Below are 16,800 nucleotides of genomic sequence, written 5' to 3' on the forward strand. Positions count from 1 at the left end.
CTTCTCCTTCACTTTAGATTACTCTTTTTATTCTTGTGTTATTTACTTTAATATTTGACTTATTTTCACTAAATACTATTCTATTTTGCACTGGTGTTGATTCTTATACACTATATAACTGTATTGTGTTTTTTAAATTCCTTTTGTAATTTTTGTCCGGCAGTGACTCAGTCAGTAGGGGCTTGGACTGTGAGCCGTATGGTCTCCGGTTCAAGTCCCCGACCAGACCTAAATATGGAGTGTGGACTTCTACTTGGAGAGGTCCCAGTTCACCTCCTGCCCTGCCGTGGTGCCCTTGAGCAAGGCACCGGACATCCCCCTTCCCCCCTCACTCCCATTGCTACCCGGGCGCTGTACAATAGCTGCCCACTGCTCCTAGTACTAGACTCCTGGTACTAGGATGGGTTATAAGCAGAGAACAGATGTCACTGTGTGCTGTGTGCTCTGCATGTGTGACCATTGCAGAGGGTTTCATCCCTCCCAATTCTAGTCTATTTGTTTTTTTGAGAAAAAAATTACTTTATTGTGGGGTAAATAAAGTGTAGTTATCCTAAGCCACCAGCAGAGGGCGACACAGACTGCAGATTTATGGAGCTGGTCCACAGAGAACTGTTGTTTTTGTCATGATGTAACACAAAAATTACAGATTACACATCTGAAATAAATCTCCATCAATTTGAAGACTGTCCATTTTTGAAACGTTAGATTTGATTACTCACATTATCTCAGCATCTGCAAATACTAACTCAGTGCATCTGTCATGATCTATGTCTCATATTATATACTGATGGCAGGTCTTTTGACCTTTCCTCCAGCAGGGTTACAAAAACATCAGAGCTTCCTTTAACAGTCTGTACTCAGAGGTGAAATGTAACTAGGTACCTTTACTCAAGTATTTGAGTGTTTTCTTTTAATGTATTATACTTCTACTCCACGAGGAATATTTACTTCACTTATCTTAGAGCTTTAGTTATTAGTAACTTTGCAAATGTAAAAGTTACAAGAGAAAATGTATTTTTTGTGAAACGAATCAGGCAATAAACGATTAGTCTTAATTAAAATTGGCTGTCTTTGTTTTAAATATTGAAAAAAAAAAATCTCAGTATTTTAGTTCAAAAATAAATGCATTTAAAAATAGTTAAATACTCCAGAAAAGGCTGTTCAATCATTGATCCAATGTTTGGTTTGTAAAATAGTGTGAAGTGCCACCCAAATTACCCAGAGCCCAAAAGCAAATATTTCGATTTCATTTGAAACTATTGGAGGAAAGTGTCAAGGTCTTTATCATCTTTAACTTAAACTGTCAGATAAAGCACAATTAAAGATTCCAATAATTAACTCCAAAGATAGTGGTGTTAAGTAACTCACATTTAAAGTACAAGACACCAAACACAAGCAGTGAGTTCACATTTTTTTATTTGTTTTAGTACAACAGTTCAAGTCACTAGCCACTGTTTCTATATGAGGTGCCTAAAGTGTATTGCTCGTGTGCATCCCATGTGTAGACAACCCCCCTCCCCCAAAATTCAGTCAAGATGGCGACCGTCTTCCAAACCTGGCATTTCAATTCACAGCAAGACGTTATGTGCTTTAAGACCCCAATATGTTTTACAAAAAGCCAAGAACTAGCAAAGCTTCACAAAAACACAGAGTGAAAAACAGCCGACGCCTCGATTTTAACCTTTTGCTACTTTTTTTATTTTAATATACAGTAAGTGGCGAGAACAGGTGTAATTCACAGAGACAGTTTGCAAAACTCACTATGAAATAGGCAGGGATAAAAGACCTATGCATAGAAACATGCTTTCCTTACAAAAAGATAAGTACACTGCTAATTTTCAAAAAGGGTAGAAGCTGCACCGACAAGCTACATATCAAATGGAAAAGACATGAGGGCGGGGGGGGGAAATGATCCACATGTGAAACCAGCGCAAATACACTCATAGCAGGAGAATTGAACATTTCACAAAGTACTTGAATTTATTTCAAAAAAAGTTGGGCGGTGAACACAACAAAAATACTGGCCGAACGAAAAATAAATCAATCTTTGGATACGTAAAAAACCCTATACACGCCCCTGTGTGAAACTCAGTCCTCGGTGCCTTCTTTGGTTTCCTTGTTCTTTCGCACTTCTTCCACCTTCTTGTCCTATTAATAAAAAAAAAAAAAAAAAAAAAAAAAAATGGGTAAGTTACAACACACCTGGAAGAAATAAATGGTGCTACTTTAGCCATTTAAAGATTTAAACACTGACCTTCTCCTTGAATTTATCATTCATCGCTGCCAAAAGTGCTGTGCGGTTCTCTTTGTTGGCCTCCATCTTCTGATTGAGCTTCTCCTCTGCTATCTTACTGAAGTTGTTGTTCTCCTCCATAGCTTTCTGTAGCACCTCCTTTTCATGCTCTCGCTTCTCAGCCAAGTGCTTCAGAACCTCGGCTTCGTGGTTCTGCAAAAAGATTAAATGTTGCATCAGCCACAACCAGCCTTCAGATGTGAATCGGACGTAATGCTTTCAGACTTCAAACAGCTGATAGTAGATTTAATCAATAATTTCTTACCTTGCGTCTCTCCTCTGCAGCATCCAGCTTCCTCTGGATTTCCTCCAGCGACATCTCCTTCTTCTTGGGCGGACACAGGGGGAATTCTCCCTTGGCATCAGAAGCAGCGAGGATCACCTCGAAGGCTTGGCCCGAGGCGCGTTTGTCCAGCTCCTTGACCAAGAACTCTGAACACACAAGGTAGAAATACATTTAGACACAATGAACCATAATCGGGCAACAATTTACATTAAAATCTAAAGATAATTTACCTTCAGCGGCTGCCATCTTAAGAGTGCACTGCGGGTGAATTAACCTAAAGAGGAAATATTAAAAAGAAAGGTCAGATCATTGCTATTGTAGTCTCTGGTGCATTTATAGTACATGAGCGACCTCTAGTGGATGTTTTGCACGAGTCCCGATGCCATTTACAGCAGACCGTCTACACTGCCGCTAACTGAAAACCCACCCGATTCGCTTGTACAATATTAAAAAAAAAAAGCACTTGGGCTTTCGTTTATGCAGCAGCTCTTACAATGGTCTGGCTTGTTGGAAGTACCATACTTATATGATGCTTTGGACAAAAGAATCAACTAAATGCAAGTAATCTACAAAAGCTGAAACATTTTCTTTTGAAAAGGCACAGTGGCGACACCATACGGCCGTCTGCAGAACTGCAAACAACCACCGCCCATCCGTCCACAAAGCAGCATGTCTGCAACACACACCATTGTTTATCTGACTTGTGGCAGCAGCGACATTAATATCAATCTGAAGGCAAGGCACCGCAGTGACCGCACTATCAGACATGAGGGAAAAGGGGCAGGGCTTTTCAAACGTTAATGCGCTAAACAAGTCGCTGAAACAAAAGGATGTGAGGGGGGGGGCGTGGGCACGGGTGGCAGTGCCAGGTGCAGACAGGCCTGCAGTCAGAATAAAAACCAGCCAATATGCAGCATCTGAAACGGGATTAGTGGGCGATGAGCTGGCGGAAAATGCTCATCAGGAGCACCTGTTCCTGCAGCATGTGTGTGAGCCGCAGGAGGAGGAGGGGGGGGGAACACACACACGTACTGCAACAACAGGCTAAACATGCGGGGCGTGATTGTCTGCATAAATGTGTTCAAATGCATTGTCAGCGATGTCATTTGTTAAGTTATTGGTACTTATTGGACCAATTAAATGTAATGTAATTTAGGGAATGTTACTCGAACGATAAGCAGAATCAGATGAATGAAACGACCCCTCCCATAATTTTTCTTAAAGGCTGCTAACTAGCTCATATTAGCTTTTGGATGCATGTTTTCTGCATCAGTATAAGGACATCAAAATGCATTCATCTTACGTGTATTAGAAAGGATTGAGGTTGGTGAATGCCCACACCTTGCATTCCCAAATTGACACCATTGTTTGGATTTAATTAACTCTTGAAATGACTAAAATATCCTCACTAATGATCATTTTAAATAATTTGTTTCAGATTTAGTTAGCATTGTGGTTTCATTAGCTCAGGAATGACAAGCAGCATCAAACAAAGGCGCTTTTGACGAGCAGCTGCAGACAAAGACGCCCTGATGGCAGGTTCACTCCCACAGCAAATCCCCAATAACCAGGCTTTTCTTAAATCAGTGAATGGAAAACTGATCAAAAATGTGACTGTTAGCTTACCAACAAAATCACAGACATGAAAGAAGTCTTAAAAAAAAAAGACCTCGTCTGCAGCCATGTCTGTGCCAACTGTGCCACCATACAAAAGACCTCCAACCAGCCCACATAAAGTAACGATAAGCAACAAAAGAGCTGCAGAAAATCCAACATGCTGCCCAAAAATACAAACTTCAGCAAAAGCATCAAACCTGTATCGCCTGGGTCTCTTTAAAACATCAAAAATATAACATTATTTGTACTTACAGACTTGGAAAAACACAGTCCTGGTGAGTCTTTAGAGATGCTGTCACACCCTCCTTCAGAAGCTTTGAACTGTGTTCCTCTCGTGCTGATCACCGCGAGCTCTGTGCTCCACCAAGCCAAGCGCTCGCACATAAAAGCACCAGCGCGAGTGTCGTCACCTCAATTCTCGTGTTTCGTTGGCTGCTCGCTCACAGGGGATTCTGGGAGTTGCAGTTTTGGGGGATTTTGTTGAGAGAAGTAAATTCCTAATGGATAAATCGTGTTTTTTATTACAAAAGAGGGCAAGCCGAGTGAGGTAGCAATTGTGTTTTGAAAGATGTTACTGTCTTGAAACGTTTTTTATCTATCTATCTATCTATCTAACAATTGAAACAAAAAACTTTATTGTGGGAAACCATGTCATTGATTAATAAAGCCTGGTACAGAGATCCTAAATAATGCTTAAACAAGAAAGGTATAGGACATAAGGAACGGAATATGAACTCAAAACATTTTAAGCCTCATTGTTCATTTTTTTCATATATGTCAGCATCTTAAAGTAGCTGGCTGAGTTATGAATGAACTAAATAAATGGATGTGCTGTGGGAATATGACATTTACCCCCAAAAAACTAAACAAGATTAACAGTATGTGTCACAGTGTCCATAAATTGAAATATATTAAGTGGAGTTAACGATGGAATGTTATGTTCCCTAGGGGTAAAAGGGAAGTAACAACATATACAATAACCGGGATAAAAAAGAACAGGAAATTAATTTACAAAATCTAAAGATAATGGTTAATGAATCAAAACAAAGAGCTAGCCAACTTTGTAAACAAAACAAAGACAAAATAAGAACAACTTTCTTGTAAAAGACAGTGACATAAGTAAACAATGTAAAAAGACACAATGGAGCACATCTTAAAACTCTAACAATCACCACAACACTGTTTGTCTGTTGTTTGTGTGCTTACTTAAAGTGGACCTATCATGCAAAATGCACTTTTTTATAACTTTTATACATAAATATGTTTTCGGGGAAAAGCCGGTGCTTATCAGGCTCCGAACCGGCCCTGGAACCGCGTTGGTGTGAAAGGGGCATAACAAGGCTAAAACAGAGGGATATGAGGGATGTCTAAAATGCATGTATCTGTTTGGTATTTTGAGCAAAACACATCATATACATGTTTGTTATATATCTGAGACCCATAATATATGACTAAAAATAGCATAATAGGAGACCTTTAAGACACAAACAACAGACTACACCGGCCCCACTGCACTCCATGCATGAGGAGAAAGAAGAGAGACTGCAGCTCCTCAGGCCTTTATGCAGGTCCTGATTGGGGATTGGGATCACCTGAGGGAGAGGCTGCACCTGAGGGAGAGGCTGCACCTGGAGGGAGACAATCAGGGGACCTCTTCCCCTGGGGGAGAGACAGGCACAAACACAGAGGCACATACAGTTACAGGGCCAAAACAAAAGCAGTGCAGATGAGTGCAGAATGCCTGAAAGCAGACTCTCCTGCAGGGATCGATGGCTGCAGTCTGCTGTTCCAGTTCTGCTGAACCACGGCAGGACATCAGCAAACTCCTCTGTGAAGGTTACCAAAGCTGAATTAGCAATAACAACTGGTGCATGAGTTAATGATCGCTCTGCTGCATCAGGAGGAGACTCACAGAACAGTGTGAGGAGAGGTTTTACAGCCCAGTCTGAGAGAAGGTCACATTTAAAGATGTCAGGGCTTTAACAACATGACACTGCATCCTCAGAGAAACTGATGTCTTTTCAAGTGCCCTTTAGAGGACTGGCAGGAAGTGGAGGCAAAGCTTGTATTTGTATTTATGTATTTGTGACAATGACAACTTCATCTTACAATTTCTGCTTTTTAACCCCAAGAAATAGTAAATGAAGGTCTCAAAAGAAGCAGATGACACACGGCTGAATAAATAGAAAAGTACAATGACAGTGCAAATGCAGGTAATGATAATTTTAAAAATGAAACCAGACTGGTGGGTCGTGTTCTGAGAGAATTCTGGGATAGAAATATCTCAACAATTCTGTGTGTAAAATAACTTTTTTCAGCAGTTTTTGTGTGTGTTTTGCCCAGTTTTCCAAAAACGTTCATTACAAAATACAGATATGAAAATGCCACTTATTGGATTATATTCACAAGAAGTATAAAGCATGTTTCCTGTGTCCCTTATTTATGAAAAATAGAATACAAGTTAAAATATAAGTTACGGAATTTGTTTAATTTTTGGGGATTTTCTTTGCTGGAAAAATGTAATTAAATAATTCTCGACCATGAGTTCAAGGCATACAGCATTTTACAACATACAGACACATGATCAAGCCTTTCTTTGGTAGCAATTTAGAAATATGCAATGTCTTTTTAAAGAACCTAAAAAATATGAAAATCTGTGTTTTTTTCTTAAAGAATCAACAATGCTATTTTAGGACATTCTGAATCCCTGGCTTAGCAACTTTTAGTTATAAATTGTATCCATCCATAATACTCCGGGGGAATATGACAGAGATATAAAAAAATGTGATCTCCTTTGTTTGACAAAATAAATCATATTTGTTGAGCTTAACGATGAATCCCTCTTCTTTGTTTATCTATTTTTGACACATTTTAAATCATAAGGCAGGATTAATGCCCTGTTTTGTTCCCAGAAAACCTGATTTTTGGAGCTTCGATCAAATGTTCTGTCCCTTTAATTCACATTAATTATCAAAGCTGTTGTTCCTCCTGTTTCCCAGAAGTTAAAGTACCTCAGCTGCCTCCTGTTCATTCATTTATAATCAGAACCTACCGTCTGCGTTAAGTGAGAATCAGAATCATTGCTGCTCTTCAATTTCAGATAACTCTGTGATAAATCTGCCAGGCGTTATGCAAATGGTACACTTGGACTAAATTCAGCTTCAATCGACCCGGACTATTTGATTTGATTTATTTTTAGCTCTCCGATATTCTGACGACATGGAGGAGCAGATCAGTGCTGGAAATATTTGATTTGTAACCACAGGGCCTTCAGTTAGATCTATTTCTGCAATGTGGATGTCCTTTCATCTCCAGATTTAGGCCACAGATTTTAGTTGATGGCACTTTCAGAGAGATGTTTCAGTGCAGAGAGACATCTTCTCCTCCCTCAGTCTCTTACAGATGCTCCAACCCGACTCCTTTTTTAAAAGATAAAACAGCTCAGATGTTCGGACATAGGAGGTTACAGGAGATCCATTTCAGGAGGTTCTTGTGCAGTAATGTCACGCAAAGTGGGGCAGGGTGGACCCAAATGCAGGACAAGACATTACTTTACTAGGCTTTAACAGAAAAATACCTTTATTTCGAGAATTCAGAGCACAAGGCAAACACTCACAAACACTCACAAACAAACAAACAGACAAACAGAACTTTCTGAAGGGACCGACATACAAGGATCTGACAAAGACTAACAGAAGACGATGCTTAAATATAATCAGAATCACATAGAGAAGACACAGCTGGGTTGCGTGGTTACGACAGCTACTGTAAAATGGTTAAGTATAGGCAACATTTTACAGTGTTTAGTGAGTTGTGTGGGCTTTCTGAAACGTTTTTTCAACATGTTTGAATGGTAATATGCACAGTGATAGATTTGTAGGCCTAACAAGTTGTGCATATATTCCATACAGTTGTATATATTTAAAATATAATCATGAAATCATATTTACTGGGATTCATGTTGATTAAAATGTGTGGAATGGAGAGGGAGTGCAAGCAGCTATTACGTTTCATGTTTAATTTTTTTGTTTGACTTCCAGCCTCTGTACTGAAGAATATGTTTCACTGCACGTTTCTAAAGCCTGCCATAAAACGACACCATTAGAACACAAGGGGGAAGGTATCTACAGTAGACGATGACACAATGACAGATCATGACATTAAAAGCTGACAAACCAGCCAAAGAAAATACATATATTTGTAAGATATTCCAAAGGAAGCAACTCAAATACAAAAGACAGCAGGTCCATTTCTAAATGTCTGTCGATACATGGGTTTACAGTCTGAGAGCAAAAACAATGACTCATATTAGCCGACATGACCTTTCCATATTCACTGATACAAATCCAGAGTCTGAATGTGAGAAAGAAGAATTAATGATAAGATAAGGAGCAAGGTGCCTTTGAGCACAGTCATCTGTTAATGCAGTTATTACTGCAGGACCTGCGCAGTGTTCAACAATGTGAGCGTACAGTTGTAGGATGGACTGAAAGGCTTACATGTTATTATTTCTTAAAGTTGTAGTTATAGTAAGCAAGAGTGAGTAGAGTGGGAGCAGTGAGTGGATCAGATTCTGTGACGTGAGCTGAAAAAGCTTAACAATTTTCTTAGAACAAAACCTTAAAACCTTCAGCTTTCTAAACATAGCATTATTCAACCCAGTCTCACGGCATTCCGTGTTATTAGTCACGAAATTAATTTAATCTATTGATTCGTGTTCACCAACACGATTTTCACATTTTTTTCGTGTCACACAGAACGATTTTAAATGCAATGTATTTCTATTGGTAGTATGTTTCGTGCCTGCAACACGTCTTTTTGTCCGGTCGGGTCTTGGAAGACCAGAAGCTGTGTGGTTCATAAAAACATGTTCTTACTCAATATCTTACCCTAAGCCTAACCCTATCCCTTTTATTTGAAATTGTATAATGTCTGAGTTTTTTTGCCGTCCACGAGGAAAAGAAATGTCTCAGAGCCTCAGAATACTGAAATCTGTATTTTATGTCATTTTTTTTTCCTTCTAATTTGTTATTATTTGGTGCAGGCACGAAACATACTACCAATATAAATACATTGCTTCTAAAATCGTTCAGTCAGAATACTTACATCTGTATTTTTTTAAATGTCTTTTTCCTTCTAATTTGTTATTATTTACATTGCTTTTAAAATTGTTCTGTGTGACACGAAAAAAATGGCGAAATCGTGTTGGTGAACACGAATCAATAGATTAATTTCGTGACTATAACACGAAATGCCGTGAGACTGTGTTGCATTATTAGCTTAGCAAAAAGTATAAAAAACGACTTGTTGATTACAACAAATATAACTTCAGTAACAGTGAGCTTTAGACAAGTTGGTTTAAGATTACATTACTTTGAGACACAGCAAGAGCAGTTTCCATGTTTCAGATCTTTATAATGAATCAGATTTACAGAATGTTAGCTTGCTCCATACAACACTCTCCTCCTAGTGCACGCAGCGTATTACAACCCACATTAACATGTATTGTTTAATTTCATTTGAGATCATTCACAGCTACACTGCAGGGATGTAATGGTTCTCATTCTCTCACAGTAGCACGCTTGGTGTCACATAGCATTTCTCAGCTATCAATCAGTAGAGGCCATGGTGTCATGTGAGTTCACTTCAGTGTGTCTTCGTGGAGCAGATGGTGTTCACGGCCTGCCAGCATCAGTCTGTGGTGCTTCACCGGACAAAGACCGGCCAATCAGAGCCCGGCACAGAGAACTGGGGGGGGGGCGACTGTTAGTCAGCACCAGCCAAAATGTGCAGATGTGTGTGTGTGTGTGTGCGTGTGTGGGTGTGTGTGGGTGTGTGTGGAGGATTTGAGTCTGGGTAAAGTATCAGCTGTGTCTGGGGAGCGAGGCTCTGGACTTTGTTTATTTTTTGCTGCTGATTATCTTTTCATACATTCAGCCTTGAAAAAGTCAGATTTAGTATTCAAGTCGTTGCTTTGAAATGTGCTAACTCATTAGCATTTTTTGATGAGTTTCCAATAACAAAAATAAATAGCTCTGCAGAAATGTCTCCAAACGATCCATGGGGATTATAATCTGCTTTCTCATAGGTTTTTCCAAACATTAAGATGTGTTTTATATATTTACAATAAGTTTAGTTTAGATTAAATCATGCTTTATTCTGAGTAATAACTCTCTTTGCATTGTGAAAGTATCGGGAATCTTTCTGATGGTTGCAGTCCGAGGATTGTTGCACAGGGTTAACTGCATGCTGATTCAAAGCTTTGTGATAAAACAGAGGACAAGTGGTTGCATGATGGGAAACATGGGGGGTTATTATTAATCTGTGCATCTCCTACTGGGCTGCCACTGTGTCACACACACACACACATCAGCAGCTGCTCCACAGGACGCTCTCCTCTCAGACGGCGAAGGAGATAAAACCTGCTTTCAAAGGCACTCAGCCATGCTGTGGCTGGAGCTGGAAGCCTGACCCATTTTTAGTCCACAAAAAAATACGGTGCATCCTCCCCACCTCCCCCCCCCCCCCCCCCCCCCCCCCGCCCGTCCTCAGAGGGTCCAATAGAGAGCAGATCAGGGAGGATGGGAGTCCTCCATGTTTCCATCAGTTTGTACTGTTAGTGTCCAGATGGGAAGCCTGACAAGCGTAATGTTGGGCAAAGAGGGGAGGCTGCTACATGTGCAGGTAGCCATAACACACAGATTACACACATCCATACACCATGTTAAATAAGTGGATATATCTGTGGTCTGTGGAGTACTGTTTTGAAGCCGAGAGTTTATAATTTTGACCATCATTATGGTTTTTCGGTGGAGCTGAAGGCCAGGAACTGTGAGCATAACAGGGACTTAATTACCAGCTAATGGGCAAGCTCGGGGCATTTCATTCCTCTTATCTGTATTTTTAAATTGGCTTCTAATTTAGACTTGTTTGTAGTGTACTTTATGAAAAAATTGGACTACTGATTTACTGACAATACGTGAAAGCAGCAGAAATCTTGTGTTTTTTTGTACCAGGCTGTAAACACGTTAATTGCTGCTGTTAGGCATTCTACCATAAGGGTTAGCTATTGGTTCATCCTTAGCCCTGGAGGTAAAGTCACATAACACGCAAGGTTTTAGGAAGAAAAACAGTGACATGCTGCTCGTGATTAACTCTGATAAGGTACAGCAGAGATGTCAACCCTCTGAGTAACAAACACTGATCCATAGGGAGCACAAAATCCCTTTTTGTAAATATAGCATGCAAGACGACACAGTCCATCCTCTGTTACCATGACGCTGAATCCAAAGAGCAGTCATGTTTACATGTAGTGATAATTTTTATGTAACTGTGAGGTTACATAATCTCAGCTGCTCTCCTCTCTGGGCTGCAGGCTGTCGAGAAGTGGCTTCAGCATCCCAGCCCCCATCCCACGTGTGTGTGTGTGTGTGTGTGTGTGTGTGTGTGTGTGTGTGTGTGTGTGTGTGTGTGTGTGTGTGTGTGTGTGTGTGTGTGTGTGTGTGTGTGTGTGTGTGTGTGTGTGTGTGTGTGTGTGTGTGTGTGTGTGTGTGTGTGTGTGTGTGTTGTTTACTGCAAATAAGGGAGGCATTTGTGATTTTTGTCTTAAAGGCGACCTATTATGCAAAATGCACGTTTTGATGTCTTTTATACATAAAGATGTGTCCCCGGTGTGTCAGGGATCTCACGCAGCGTCAGAAAATAAAACCTCTCTTTTCCTCTGTACCCAAATCTCTAAAAACGGGGGTACAACGGAGCTGATCCAGATTTGCGTCCGATATGACGTAATATCGGAAATGTAGGCTGGCTTTACACCCACGGCCCTATCAGAAACGTTGCTATCAGAATCAATGCCCGACTGTTTTGGACGTAATATGGTTGGTGTTTACATTAGCATCGCTAACACTCAGAGCTAACCTGTACTGGAGAGCATGTGTGTGAAGAAGCAGGAAATAAAAAGGAACTCACCTTGTGGTATAACCGGCAAGAGAGAAAGCCTTTGAGCTCCATACTGTTTCAGAAATAATCCTTGATAATCCATAATATGGCGTTTCATCACGGCAGTATTTAGTTTAGACAGTAGCTGCCGGGTCCCGCATGAGCTCAGCCCCCTCCTTTTTTATTTTTTTTCCCAATTTTTTTTTGTAAAGCTTTATACCCCAAATCAGCACTTTTGAAACAGGAAGTGAAATAGAGGGATATGAGGCATGGCTAGAATGGGTGATCTGTTTGGTATTTTCAGCAAAACACTTCATAGACATGTTTTTTATATTTTTTTATATATCTGAGACCTATGCTATTGCCTAAAAATAGCATGATAGGTGACCTTTAAAATAAATGTGGCAACATTTGTGACCTGCCAAATAATACTTGGAATAATTCATTTTAAATATCAAAACAAGTACATAGTAACGCAAAGAAATGCAAAACAGAATATACATTTAACACATGTTTCTTTTTATTTAATATCATTTTTGACATTGCATACCAAGTAATATTCACAAAACTAAAAGTATTTACCAGAAAGAAAAGTAATACTTATAATGAAAAAATAAATAAATAATAATAGTAATAATGACATTGAAATGACTTTCAGTGGAGTTCTCTCCTAGTTCAACTGAAATCTAGATATCCAGATGTGATCATAAACCAGGTGCAGATGCTCAGACTTAAAGGAGCAGTCAGAGTCTAAATCTCCTCCAGCCAGCGCTCACATCATGAGGGCTAAACTGATCTGCTGGACAGAGTGAGATCAAGCTGCGCTCCTCATGCAGACATCTGGCCTGTTTGAGAGGATGTTGCTATGATTATATCAGGATAACACTAATCGCTCAGATTGGGATTATGATTATAACTCACCAGCACACAAACAGAGGTCCCGCCATAGTTCAGGACTAAAATAAACATTAAAGTAGACCAATCAGTGACAGGTAAATACATGTCATTAGGCCAACATATTAATACAAATACATTTAATACAATTATTAGGATTATTACTGTATGACATTCCTGAAAATAATTAGAGTTTCTACATTTATATATTTACTCGTACTAATACACCACTTTATATATTTAAATATATACATTTGTACATATTTATTGTTGTTATGTACTGTGCAAAAATGTGTACAGTTTATTATTGTATTTAATATTTGTGTAGCAGATTGTTTATTTCACTTTGTTTGTTAATATGAATAGTTTATTTAATTTAAATGTTTTCTAATCTTTTTTGCAATTTTTTTAACGTTAATTTTTTTATTTACCTACGTATTTTTATTTTTGTATCCTTCATTGCACATTTTTATTTTAAATTCTTACGTTTTTATATAAATATTGTGTTTTTATTTATTTAATCTTTTAGTGTATATTTTGACATTAACTTTTTTTTTGTAAAAATGGTTTCATTGTATTTTATTTTATCTTATTTAATTATATAGATCTGTTTATATGAGTTTTTAATTTCATTGTAAATTATTTTTCATGTTATTATAAAATGAAGCACCTGTGACAAAACCCAATTTCCCCTGGAATAAATAAAGTATTTTTGATTTTGAATCAGAAGAAACAATTTATATTGTAGTTCTAAAAACTCATTTTAAAATCAGATATCCAGCTTCAGAATAAATCTCCATTGACTCGCATGTTTCCTGCAGCTCCAGCGTCATCAGCGATCCTCTCTGCAGGTCCTCTTTGTAAATCCCCATGTTTCCCTTCACCTCTCCTCCTCCACCTCCCTTTGTTGCCCCCCCCCCCCCCCCCCCCCCCTCTCTGTCCCGGGGTTACATCACAGTCCCAGAGGAGCCCTGATTCAGCACCAAGTGCGTGTATGCCCTCACCCTGCATCACTTTCCAGGCAGTGGTTACTCCATATCTCTAATGCATCCCCCCCCCCCTCATCTCTCCTCCTCCCAACCACATGCCCACCCAGAGAAAACTGGGAGAAGAAAAGATAAGATACAATCAAATACAAATATTAATAAAAACATGAGACGTTTGAGTAAAAATATGCAGTAAAAAAAAAGAAAAATGATAAATTATACAAATATTCAAACATTCAAGTACAAATTTGAAAAAATAAAATGTATCAGAAAATACAAATATTTATACAAGCATAGGAAGTTTAAGTTAAACATTTCCATAAAGGACCAAATAAAATACAATATTCTTTAAAAGTGTGCAATAAAAAGATAAGAAAAAAATAATATAAAATGTAAAAACATAATTAAAAACTATCAATATAAACATAGGAAGCTATAGTAAAATTGTGCAATAAAAAGATCAAATAAAATTGCCCACCCTGACGCTCCCCTCACCCCACCCCTCCGGGGCTCAGTCTGCTTTCCTTGTGCAGAAAACAAGCGCTCCCATGTGTGCAGCACTCCAATTTCACCGCTGGCTGTGCCTCGGACAACTTACTGTAAAACATCAGGGCGACACCTCCATCAAATATTTATGGAAAGCATGAATATGGAGGACATCAAAGCTTTACCTACTAGGCTTTACAGTTTTTACAGACTGGTTTGCTTTCCTTTTTCAGGTCAGAGAAATAGTCTCCAAGTTGTGTATTCATCTCATATATGACATACTATGAAATGTATTATTTATTGATATACAGTGAGCTGTTGAGATGGGGTTTCTTGTCAATCAGAAGACACCATTTCCAGAATATTGCATACAAACATGACACAGACTATTGTATGATAATGCATTACCTTTAGCTAGGTATATTACTGGAAAATTTGATTTAAATGTTAGCCAAATCATTGGATTACATTGGACAGTGCATAAAGGATAGCATTCAAATATACCTTCAGTTCAGGGGTCTCAAACTCAAGGCCCGGGGACCAAATCCGGCCCGCGACTTCATTTTATGTGGCCCCGCAAGAGCTTGCAAAGAATATAATACGTTTATTATACGGTTACATGCCACTTTACAGAAGCAGGTTGCCCATAAACTACATGTCCCACAATACATCTCGTTTTGTGACATGCGCACTGAAGAGACTTGCAATTATTTGCCCTGGACTTCTACTTTCAGATGTAGTTAATTACTAAGTTATTATAGTATCCGATAATAATCCAATTCAGAGGCAATAATGTAATATAATACATTATTTTATATATATATTATATATTTATATGGTTACAACCGGCCCTTTGAGTGCAACCTTTATGCGAATGTGGCCCGCGATGAAATTGAGTTTGACACCCCTGCTTTAGTTGATATACAGTAATAGATCTTAATAGTCAACTGTCAAAAACTGCTGATGAGGCAAAGCCAACACAGCCATTACCCTCTTTTACGCTAGCATGCATTATTAATCCAGTCATTTAAAGTAAAGCTAATCAACCGCTGCTAAATGCTTTGTTCCCTCTCTCATGTGAGCTGTACAGACTACAGTGACATGCATTGTGGCTCTTTGTGAGCAAATGAAAAAGATTTATATCTCAGCGCTGTCCCTACTGCTGTGTGTCTCTCTGTTGGAACTCTTTAGGAAAAACCCCAAACAGGACTATTGTGTGCAGGGCCGTCCCTCCCTATACAGGCCGATCATGCAGACTGCGTGGGGTCTCACCTTGCGGAGGGGGCCTCACCTTGCAGAGGGGGCCTCATCTTGCGGAGGGGGCCTCATCTTGCGGAGGGTGCCTCATCTTGCGGAGGGGGCCTCACCTTGCGGAGGGGGCCTCACCTTGCGGAGGGTGCCTCAACTGAGCCGAAAATGCGGCGCACCTATGCGCTTATGCGGCGCAATTAGTGTGGCGCGGCACGGTTTCGCCGCAGCGAGGCTCCACATAGCACCCCCCCCGTCGACACTCGTGAAACAGAGGGCCTCATCATAGAACTTTGCGTGGGGCCTCATGTTGGCCAGGGACGGCCCTGATTGTGTGCAGACTGAGCAGACATCACAGTGGGGGGGGCGACACCAAGGTGGAGGGAGGGAGGGGTGGAGGGTGCAGAGACTGAAGGATTAGCTAATGGTGTGGTGCAGGGATGACGTGTTTTTGTAGGCAGACTGAGAAAGTAGCATCACACTGGTTCCCCTCACAAAGAGCCAATGGGATTTGGCCTCATGATTTTGGATTATAGCAAAAAACAAAACAAGATCAGTGGTAAACAAAACGTGCATGATACTTTTGTTCAGCAGGATATCTTCACATATTTACACCACTTTATGATTTTTGAAGTATGCTAGGCAAATCAAGAGAAATTTAAATCCAACATCCCCAAAGTAGCCCCTGGAATTTGTTACACATCACAAACTGTCATTTTTAAAGGGGCCGTATTATGCTTTTTGGGGTTTTCCCTTCCCTGTAGTGTGTTCTATAGATTGTAGTGCATATAAATGGTCTGCAAAGGATAAAATCCCTGTGATCCCTCCAGATGTCACTAAGAGGGAGTTTCTCTCCCACTTAGTGACATCACTAGGTAACCCTTGCGCTTCTATTGGCTAGCACTCCAACACATTGTACGTGATAGGCTAAAGGGCGGGACATCTCTAAGCAGTTGACCACTCACAACAGAACCGGCCAGCTAACCAATCAGAGCAGACTGGGCTCTGGTTTCAGACAGAGGGTGAAAAGAGGTGCTGCAGCACAGGCAGTG

General features: G+C 39.8%; 1 protein-coding gene across 1 annotated transcript; it reads right to left on the reverse strand.

Moving 5' to 3' along the window:
• Positions 1-1,398: 1,398 nt before the first annotated feature.
• LOC117478438 (stathmin-like) lies at positions 1,399-4,585 on the reverse strand. Its single transcript, XM_034125493.1, has 5 exons — positions 4,449-4,585; positions 2,810-2,853; positions 2,559-2,725; positions 2,255-2,446; positions 1,399-2,148 (listed from the first exon to the last, which is right to left on the reverse strand). Exons 2-5 carry the CDS (start codon positions 2,823-2,825, stop codon positions 2,089-2,091), a joined length of 435 nt encoding a protein of 144 aa, XP_033981384.1. The 5' UTR covers positions 2,826-2,853; positions 4,449-4,585; the 3' UTR covers positions 1,399-2,088.
• Positions 4,586-16,800: the final 12,215 nt, after the last annotated feature.

This window comes from Trematomus bernacchii, unplaced genomic scaffold, assembly GCF_902827165.1.
Source record: "Trematomus bernacchii unplaced genomic scaffold, fTreBer1.1, whole genome shotgun sequence".
Taxonomy (NCBI): domain Eukaryota; kingdom Metazoa; phylum Chordata; class Actinopteri; order Perciformes; family Nototheniidae; genus Trematomus; species Trematomus bernacchii.